This window comes from Oncorhynchus clarkii, chromosome 4 (genome assembly GCF_045791955.1).
Source record: "Oncorhynchus clarkii lewisi isolate Uvic-CL-2024 chromosome 4, UVic_Ocla_1.0, whole genome shotgun sequence".
Lineage (NCBI taxonomy): Eukaryota > Metazoa > Chordata > Actinopteri > Salmoniformes > Salmonidae > Oncorhynchus > Oncorhynchus clarkii.
In genome coordinates, this window is record NC_092150.1 from 88,707,727 (window position 1) to 88,718,638 (window position 10,912).

Consider the following 10,912-nt stretch of genomic DNA (forward strand, 5'->3'; position numbering starts at 1 on the left):
ACAGGAACATCCAGGGTAAACCCCAGCCATCTACCCAGAGACACAGATACAGTAACATCAAGGGTAAACCCCAGCCATCTACCCAGAGAGAAAGTTATGCTATAAATTACATCCAGGGTAAACCCCAGCCATCTACCCAGAGACACAGATACAGTAACATCCAGGGTAAACCCCAGCCATCTACCCAGAGAGACTGATACAGTAACATCCAGGGTAAACCCCAGCCATCTACCCAGAGAGACAGATACAGTAACATCCAGGGTAAACCCCAGCCATCTACCCAGAGACACAGATACAGTAACATCCAGGGTAAACCCTAGCCGTCTACCCAGAGAGACTGATACAGTAACATCCAGGGTAAACCCCAGCCATCTACCCAGAGACACAGATACAGTAACATCCAGGGTAAACCCTAGCCGTCTACCCAGAGAGACTGATACAGTAACATCCAGGGTAAACCCCAGCCATCTACCCAGAGACACAGATACAGTAACATCCAGGGTAAACCCTAGCCGTCTACCCAGAGAGACTGATACAGTAACATCCAGGGTAAACCCCAGCCATCTACCCAGAGAGACAGATACAGTAACATCCAGGGTAAACCCCAGCCATCTACCCAGAGACACAGATACAGTAACATCCAGGGTAAACCCCAGCCGTCTACCCAGAGACACAGATACAGTAACATCCAGGGTAAACCCCAGCCATCTACCTAGAGACACAGATACAGTAACATCCAGGGTAAACCCCAGCCGTCTACCCAGAGACAGATACAGTAACATCCAGGGTAAACCCCAGCCATCTACCTAGAGACACAGATACAGTAACATCCAGGGTAAACCCCAGCCGTCTACCCAGAGACACAGATACAGTAACATCCAGGGTAAACCCCAGCCATCTACCCAGAGACACAGATACAGTAACATCCAGGGTAAACCCCAGCCATCTACCCAGAGGTACTACAGTAACATCCAGGGTAAACCCACAGGTCCCCTCCAACAGAACTACAACAGAGCTCCAGAACAGTCAGGCATGACTGTCTCTGTAGTTAGAGTGTAAAGATTAGTACTCTATCCATCTCTTTGTGATGCTATTGTATTGTTCTGTGGGTGCTAGAATTTTGCTGCACTAGTTACCTGGACAACAATGTGTTCTACAGTCTAAATTCTTTAGTGTTGTCACAGATGGAATCCCAGTGTTCTTCTTACCACATCTCGGACTCCCTCACAGCTGCAGCTCAAGACACCTAAGGTATCATAACAATGCACACCATTATTAGGCATATCTAACTCACATACATTTAGATATGTTTCAAATCCGTTATAGTTTTTGTTCAAAACTAAAGACAAAATATATTTCATAAACAGCTGACCAACAATCAAAATAGTTCTCAATGAGAATAATTGTAGCTATTAATAAATGGTAAAACAATCATTAATTCCACTACCACTAAATATGAATTCCTTACACTAGCACTAATGAATACTCAGGGAGAAAAAGGTGTAGATTCACGCGCAGGTGTTTATTTCACCTTTGAAGAAGGCAGGAATCGTGGTCACAGACAGGCAATGGTCATACACAGGTAGGCAAACAGGCCAGGTGAATCAAAACTAGGACTGTAGGCTATAACTGGTTCTCACAAACGAGCTGGGAAAAGGCTTAGTAAACACAAAGAAACAGGGCTACGTTCCAGAACACATAGAAACAGGGCTACGTTCCAGAACACAAAGAAACAGGGCTACGTTCCAGAACACAAAGAAACAGGGCCACGTTCCAGAACACAAAGAAACAGGGCTACGTTCCAGAACACAAAGAAACAGGGCTACGTTCCAGAACACATAGAAACAGGGCTACGTTCCAGAACACATAGAAACAGGGCAACGTTCCAGAACACATAGAAACAGGGCTACGTTCCAGAACACATAGAAACAGGGCTATATTCCAGAAAACATAGAAACAGGGCTACGTACCAGAACACATAGAGACAGGGCTAAGTTCCAGAACACATAGAAACAGGGCTACGTTCCAGAACACATAGAAACAGGGCTACATTCCAGAACACAAAGAAACAGGGCTACGTTCCAGAACACATAGAAACAGGGCTACGTTCCAGAACACATAGAAACAGGGCTACGTTCCAGAACACATAGAAACAGGGCTACGTTCCAGAACACATAGAAACAGGGCTACATTCCAGAACACAAAGAAACAGGGCTACGTTCCAGAACACAAAGAAACAGGGCTACGTTCAAGAACACATAGAAACAGGGCTACGTTCCACAACACATAGAAACAGGGCTACGTTCCACAACACATAGAAACAGGGCTACGTTCCAGAACACATAGAAACAGGGCTACGTTCCAGAACACATAGAAACAGGGCTACGTTCCAGAACACATAGAAACAGGGCTACGTTCCACAACACATAGAAACAGGGCTACATTCCAGAACACAAAGAAACAGGGCTACGTTCCAGAACACATAGAAACAGGGCTACGTTCCAGAACACATAGAAACAGGGCTACGTTCCAGAACACATAGAAACAGGGCTACGTTCCAGAACACATAGAAACAGGGCTACGTTCCAGAACACATAGAAACAGGGCTACGTTCCAGAACACATAGAAACAGGGCTACGTTCCAGAACACATAGAAACAGGGCTATGTTCCAGAACACATAGAAACAGGGCTATGTTCCAGAAAACATAGAAACAGGGCTACGTTCCAGAGCACATAGAAACAGGGCTACGTTCCAGAACACATAGAAACAGGGCTACGTTCCAGAACACAAAGAAACAGGGCTACGTTCCAGAACACAACAAAACAGAACACAAGGTTGACAACAACAAAAAAATACAGAACCTTACAAGCACTAAATATAAATTCATTACACTAGCACTAAATATGATTTAACATTTACATACTAATTTTGAATGAATTACACTACCACAAAACCATACAGGGCAGTAACATGGATCAGAGATACTTCCCCCCCTTTCTCCCTCCTGTCACTAGTGTGGTCTTAGTGACGTGCTGAAGGCAAGGGTAGCAGAGTTGGGGTTAAGTAGAATTGAAGGCAGTCAATTCAGGAAGTAAACTAAAAATCCAATTCAATAATATGTTTTGTTGTTGTATATTTTCAATGAATTCTAAACAATCTGAAGTAGAAGCTGTTTACACATTTTTTTACATTCAAATCACTTCCTGAATTGATTGCCTTCAATTTCTTATTGGCCCCAAACATGCAAAGCAGTGATGTCTCAGAGCGAGGGGGAGGTGATGGCTCTACCGGCCCCAGAGAACAGGGAGGAGGAGACGGTGGAGTCGGACAAGATTTTGGATGGTCTGGGCCAGGAGGAGAGCCCAGACTCAACCCCAGCAGAGCATCCTGACAGTGGGGACGAGTGGGACACAGACTTGGAGGCTGATGGTAGTACTGGAGCTGTGTGTGTGGGGGGTGGGGGATGTGGTGTGTGTGTGTGTGTGTGTGTGTGTGTGTGTGTGCGTGTGCGTGTGCGTGTGTGTGTGTGCGTGTGCGCGCGTGTGTGTGTGTGTGAGAGAGAGAGAGAAAGAGGGTGGGAGGGAGGGAGATGTGTGAGTGTGTTTGTGTGAGTGAGTGTATGTGCATTTCACCAAACACTAGAGTACATACATTTTTACATTTTCAAAACACCACAGTACATCAAATGTGACTTTTTAATAGCTTTTCAAGGATTCTCCATGTCTGCCTTTGGTCCAGTAACCATCTCCTCTCCTCTCCTCTCTTCTCATCTCTTCTCCTCCTCTCCTCTCCTTTCCTCTCCTCCCCCTCCTTTTCTCCTCCTTTCCTCTCCTCTCCTTTCCTCTCTTCTCATCTTCCTCTCCTCATCTCCTTTCCTTTCCTCTCCTTTCCTGTCCCTCCTCTCCCTCCTCTCCTTTCCTCCCTTCTCCCTCCTCTCCAACTTCTCCTCTCCTCTCCTCTCCCCCCTCTTCCCCTTTCCTCTCCTTTCCTCTCCTCCTCCTCTCCCTCTCTCCTCTCCTTTCCTCCTCTCCTCTCCTCTCCCCCCTCTTCCCCTTTCCTCTACTTTCCTCTCCTCCTCCTCCTCTCCCTCTCGCCTCTCCTTTCCTCTCTTTTCCTCTCCTCTCCTCTCCTTTCCTCACCTTTCCTGTCCCTCCTCTCCCTCCTCTCCTTTCCTCCCTTCTCCCTCCTCTCCAACTTCTCCTCTCATCTCCTCTCCCCCCTCTTCCCCTTTCCTCTACTTTCCTCTCCTCCTCTCCCTCTCGCCTCTCCTTTCCCCTCCCTCCCTCCCTTCTCCTCTCCTTTCTTCCCTACCCCTCCATTTCCTCTTGTTTCCTCTCCTCTCATCCTCCAGAGCTGGATAGGAGAGACAGGCTGGTCTCCCCTACAGAGCTCTACCTGGTGGCCTGTCGTCTGACGGCTGTGATCCCCTGCTCCTACGTCCTCCGTCAGCTAGCCTCCACCACCCTGGACCTCAACGAGCAGAGCACCCTGGACCTCAACCATCATGGCCTGGGACCGCTGGGGGCTAAAGCCCTGGCCATCACCCTCTTGGTGAGTAGAATGAACCCTCCACCATGGGGTTGGGATAAAGACAGGGGGAAACTGTCATTTAATTTTGATACTTTCAAGCCTAGGCCTCAAAAATACTTGACATATACCGACTATCTATCTGTATAGCAGGCTGGCACCATAGAGTTATAATGTTAGTGCTGCAGAGATCTCTTGTTATGCTCATCGAGGGGTGTTGGTCTGTTGACTGTAGGGAGATACAGTAGATAACTTGGTTGTATCTGTATGTGTTGCCATATAGAGCGACGTGCAGATCAGTAACCTGGAGCTGAAGGACAACTACCTTCTGGCTGAGGGGACTGGCTACCTCATGGAGATGTTCAAGGACAACTTTACTATTCAGAGTCTAGTACGTATAGAATAGTATTATAGAATAGCATTATAGAATAGCATTATAGAATAGCATTATAGTATTATAGAATTGTATTATAGAACAGTATTATAGAACAGTATTATAGTATTATAGAATAGTATTATAGTATTATAGAATATTATTATAGTATTATAGAATAGTATTAAAGAATATTATTATAGAATAGTATTATAGTATTATAGAATAGTATTATAGTATTATAGAATAGTATTATATTATTAAAGAATAGTATTATAGAATAGTATTGCATGGATATCTTTATGGGTAAGCCTTCCCAGAAGAGTGGAGGCTGTTATAGCAGCAAAGGAGGGACCAACTCCATATTAATGCCCATGATTTTGGAATGAGATGTTGGACGAGCAGGTGTCCACATACCTTAGGTCATGCAGTGTATGTCTCTGGTTTCTACCAGTGTTATATCATTTCCTCCACCAGAGGGTGACATAGCCTAGGTTACCAATGCCAGAGCCATAACATCAAAGCAAGGTTACTTTAGTTTTGTGATTTCCTATTCGTTTTTATTTCTATTCGTTTTTAGATTTTTATTAGGAATTCAGTTTAGTTTCAGTTCGTTTTCAGACTTGATTTACTCGTTTTAATTCAGTTTCAGTTCTATAAAAACATATATATTTCGTTTTATATTATTTAGCTTCAGTTCTAGATGATGGGTAGGAGGCTAGGAGCAATGCATATGTTGTAGACCTATAGCAGGGGTATTTCAGTACTATTTATTAATGTGTTGTAGACCTATAGCAGGGGTACTGCAGTACTATTTATTAATGTGTTGTAGACCTATAGCAGGGGTACTCCAGTACTATTTATTAATGTATTGTAGACCTATATGTGTTGAGGATCAGTGTTGAGGATCAGCGGGGTGGAGATGTTGTTTCCTACCTTCACCACCTGGAGGCGGCCCGTCAGAAAGTCCAGGACCCAGTTGCACAGGGCGGGGTCGAGACCCAGGGTCTCGAGCTTAATGACGAGTTTGGAGTTACTATGGTGTTAGTCTCTCAAAGCACTTCATGATGACAGAAGTCATTGCAATGGGACGGCAGTCATTTAGTTCAGTTACCTAAGCTTTCTTGGGAACAGGAACAATGGTGGCCATCTTGAAACATGTGGGGACAACAGACTGGGACAGGGATTGATTGAATATGTCCGTAAACACACCAGCCAGCTGGTCTGCGCATGTTCTGAGGACGCGGCTGGGGATGCCATCTGGGCCAGCAGCCTTGCGAGGGTTAACACGTTTAAATGTTTTACTTGCGTTTGCCACGGAGAAGGAGAGCCCACAGGCTTTGGTAGCGGGCCATGTCAATGGCACCGTATTGTCCTCGAGCAAAGAAGTTGTTTAATTTGTCTGGGAATCCGATTTTTCTGGTCTGTAGACCCTGCCACATACGTCGTTGTATTGAATTGCCTGATGCTTTGCTTGTTTGATTGCCTTGCAGAGGGAATAGCTGCACTGTTCCTGTTTTGGTTTCTGTGTATAGGCTGGGAGCATACAAAATGGAGTCATGGTCAGATTGTATTGACCTGAGCATGGGCGTTTCCTGTTTTGGTTTCTGTGTATAGGCTGGGAGCAACAAAATGGAGTCATGGTCAGGGCAGGGCGGGGGAGGGCTTTGTATGCATCGCAGAAGTTCTAGTAGCAATGATCCAGAATGCTACCAGCTCGTGTCATGCATTCGATATGCTGATATAATTTAGGAAGTCTTGTTAACAGGTTAGCTTTGTTAAAATCCCCAGCTACAATAAATGCAGCCTCAGGATATGTGGTTTCCAGTTTACATATAGTCCAGTGAAGTTATTTCAGGGCTGACGAGGTATCTGCTTGCGGGGGTGATCTACACGGCTGTGACTATTATCGATGAGAATTATCTTAGAAGATAATGCGGTTGTAAGGAATTCTAGGTCAGGTGAACAAAAGGACTTGAGTTCCTGTATGTTTTGATTACACCATGAGTTGTTAATCATAAGGCATACACCCCACCCTTCTTACCAGAGAGATATTTGTTTCTGTCGGCGCGATGTGTGTTGAAAGCGGGTGGCTGTACCGAATCTGACAATATTTCCTGAGTGAGCCATGTTTCAGTGAAACAGAGAATGTTACAATCTCTGATGTCTCTCTGGAAGACAACTCATGCCTTAATTTCGTCCACCTTGTTATCTAGAGATTGGACATTGGCGAGTAATATACTCGGAAGCGGTGGATGGTGTGATCGCCTTCTGAGTCTGACGCTTAGGCCGCTCCGTCAGCCTCTCCTGCAGCGACCACACTGTTTTGGGTCAGTCGGCCTCTGGGATAAGATCGCATGTCCAGGGTGGAAGGTCTGAACAAAAGATCTGCGTGGGGAAAGTTGTATTCCTGGTCGTAATGACAGTAAATTGACATCCAATAGTTCTTCCGACTGTATGTAATAACACTTGAGATTTTCTGGTCTAACAATGTAAGAAATAGTACATAAAAAAACGAATAGTTTTCTAAGGACCTGAAGCGAGGCGGACATCTCTGTCGACGCCATCTTTGATGTAAAAATCTGAGTATAATGCTTGTATGGATGTCAACCCTAACACGTTTGTGTCATTGTCACCAATCAACTGCATTACAGTTAGAAACGACTGACTACCACCGATTTCTGTATGCTAGCAAATGCTAACCAGTTTACACGAACGAGAGTTAGAATTTAACAGTCACTTCTAAACATGAAAAGGGACAACTTCTATATGTTATGCAGTCAAATACATTCAAATGGAACTTCAGTAACCACATTGCAGGCCTGTTACAAAACATAAATCGTGACGGATTTCATGAATATACACTTTTTTAGATCGAATTTGTTGAAGGTGTGCAAATCTGGTCAATGGCACGTCTGCGTTCCATTGAGTCCTTTACCCCACCTATTGGTGGCAGATTTTCATGCAAATATTCTAAAATCCACATTTTCCCACCAATGGTGTTTCCAGCAAACTGATTTGCTGCTGATAAAAATCAGTGTGTGATGACGTAGTGCACACAAAATAAACATCTAAAGTGAACCTGTTTCCATCGTATTTTCAAGTCGACCAATATTTTTTTCACAAAAAAAAAAGTTTTGTTAAATGGCAAATGTGCCTCCTCTGGTCTTGGCAAGTGCTCCCTAGCCAACAGCTCGCGTGTACAATACGGGTAGGCTGTGGCGGTAGGCTAGTCTACATGATGAGATTATTATGGATAAGAGCGAGAATATTTTTATTTGTCAAATGGCAGTCAAGAATCGATCATCATGTCACCAGGATCAGGCACTCAATATTTATTGGAAAGGAGCATCAAGATCACCGTGCACTTTTACCAACCTTTTGAAGCTAATCCTAATTTATTTCATTTGTAACGTAATAAATTGCATGGTTTCCGGAGTCGTAGTGGGAGGACCACACACCATGTCACCACGTGACTCCAAGTTTACTTTGATATGATGGTTATTATATCAATATTTGCGCAGAAAGGCTTTTCCACTACCATTTCTCACATAATTCATTTTACAGACACAAAAAGATCCCACCCTGTCGAACGAATAAATGATCTTTTTTTTAAAACAATTTTACAGAAACTTCCTGTTTCCATCACAGCTGTGTGATTTAAAAATATATGGTATGACTTTACTAGCATAAAAACTGTAGATGGAAACGTGGTTACAAACTAGGCCTATTTGAAACATTGACATCTACTGGCAGCATTTGCCAGCCAGATTCATCAGGTCGAAAACCCCATTAGATTTGTGCCCCCCCCCATTTTGCAGTCAAAGACAATAGTTTAATTATAGTTATAGTTAAGTAATCTTTTTCCAAATTATTTAATTTGACTATATATTTTTTCCAATATTAGTTTCAGTTTTCGTAAAAAATATAATAACCTTCTTACAGAGTATTACATGTGACTCTGGTTTATGTGTCAAACCACGGCCCAATCCCAAATCAACCGATCTGTGTGTAGTGGCTGACAGGAAATGTGTCTTTTTCCAGAACCTCTCCAACAACCACCTCCAGTCAGCAGGATCTAAACGCATCTGTAAAATGCTGTTAGACAATGTCTCCGTCAAATCAATCAACCTATCAGGTGCTGTATAGTTGTATCTATGGCCTACTGTATACACACACGTTGAATCGTTGTCTACATGTATGTAAACATTAAAGCTTTCCTCAACCAGGAAATGGGTTCGTCGACGCTGATGCCAAAAGGTTGGCTGACGCTCTGGCAGTAAGTTATCTTTTTATATCTCTCATGAATCACCAGGAGGGCGTTTCAAAAAACACATACAAAGAGCTACTGTAGAAATCTGGTAACTTTCCACAAATTCCCTGTTTTGGGGGGATGGGGGGGGGGTAGCAGATTTGTGCAACCCTATGACTCTTCCCCCTCCAACAGAACAACTACAGGCTGAAAGACCTGGACCTGAGTCATAACCAGTTCTGTGACACGGGGGGAGAACACCTTGGACAGATGCTAGGTAAGACGGTGGATGTGGCTGGATCGCATTAGTGGAAACCAAGACTGTTCTCAGGGCAGGTTTACGAGCAGAAGTGACTTTTCGTAGCAGGTTAGGATAACTTAAGCAGCAGGTTAATAAGAGAATTTACGTAGCAGGTTAGGATAACTTAAGCAGCAGGTTAATAAGAGAATTCACGTAGCAGGTTAGGAGAATTTAGATTAAGGTTTGGAAAAGGGCTAGGGTTCGCTAAAATGCTACAATTGTCAACGACTCGCCGCCAACATATCTAGATACAACCTGCCCTGAGAACAGTCTTTGTTTCCACTATGCTGCGTCAATGTGTCTCTGTCAAATGGCACCCTATTCACTCTTTAGTGCACTACATTTGACCAGGGCCCATAGGGAATAGGGTGCCATTTGACCAGGACCCATAGGGAATAGGGTGCCATTTGACCAGGGCCCATAGGGAATAGGGTGCCATTTGGGATGCATTGGGAGTGTTACTCCCATTACAGGTCCCGAGGGACACCTGTGAGTGCATGTTTCCTCTCCATACTTCTGATCAACAGCACTCAGTCTGATAATTGATGAATAGGACATCTCATCACTTTTGCCCGAATCAATTGTAAATTCCCTTTTTTTCCCAACTGATTTGTTGATTGGCCCGTTTTTCTTTCCTCTCAGCCAATAACGAGGGCCTGGAGATGCTGGACCTGAGCTGGAACCATTTGAGGATGAGTGGAGCCGTGACACTGTGTGCTGGACTAAAGGTAGTCTTAGTATTATCTGGCTAAAAGTCATAGAAACGCTGACCTCCGCTGTCCACTCCTCTTCTGTGCCACAATCTCCTCCCCTATCCACCCTCCTCTCCCATCCTCCTCCCCTCATCTCCCCTCCTCCTCTCTAAATCCCCTCCCCTATCGACCCTACGATCCTCCTCCCCTCCTCTCCCATCCTCCTCTCTAAATCTCCTCCCTTCCCCTATCCACCCTCCTCTCCCATCCTCCTCCCCTCCTCTCCCATCCTCCTCTCTAAATCTCCTCCCTTCCCCTATCCACCCTCCTCTCCCATCCTCCTCCCCTCCTCTCCCATCCTCCTCTCTAAATCTCCCACCTTCCCCTATCCACCCTCCTCTCCCATCCTCCTCCCCTCCTTTCCCATCCTCCTCTCTAAATCTCCTCCCCTATCCACCCTCCTCTCTCCTCCTCTCTAAATCTCCTCCCCTCCCCTATCCACCCTCCTCTCCCATCCTCCCATCCAGTTATATCATGTAGCAGGTGATATCAGGTAACAGGTAATATCAGCTAGCAGGTAATATGATGTAACAGGTGATAGATATCAGGTAACAGGTAATATCATAAACCTCAACCTTTGATCTGGATGAGTAAACTGATATATTTTTCTGGTCTCTGACACCCAAAGTCAATAAACTACTTTTAGTTATCAATAAAATGTGGAAAGTTAGTATTTTTTGTTGTTGTGAAATACCCCTTCCATGG

General features: G+C 44.4%; 1 protein-coding gene across 1 annotated transcript in view; it reads left to right on the forward strand.

Annotated features, from left to right (window-relative positions):
• The first annotated feature begins 3,256 nt into the window (after nucleotides 1-3,256).
• Nucleotides 3,257-10,912, forward strand: part of LOC139408078 (leucine-rich repeat-containing protein 74A-like) — a 13,788-nt gene continuing 6,132 nt past the window's right edge. Inside the window, exons 1-7 of the mRNA XM_071151893.1 lie at nucleotides 3,257-3,431; nucleotides 4,354-4,553; nucleotides 4,813-4,920; nucleotides 8,947-9,040; nucleotides 9,132-9,181; nucleotides 9,350-9,431; nucleotides 10,098-10,183. Of these exons, the coding sequence (XP_071007994.1) occupies nucleotides 3,257-3,431; nucleotides 4,354-4,553; nucleotides 4,813-4,920; nucleotides 8,947-9,040; nucleotides 9,132-9,181; nucleotides 9,350-9,431; nucleotides 10,098-10,183 (795 nt within the window). The remainder of the gene's footprint in view (nucleotides 3,432-4,353; nucleotides 4,554-4,812; nucleotides 4,921-8,946; nucleotides 9,041-9,131; nucleotides 9,182-9,349; nucleotides 9,432-10,097; nucleotides 10,184-10,912) is intronic.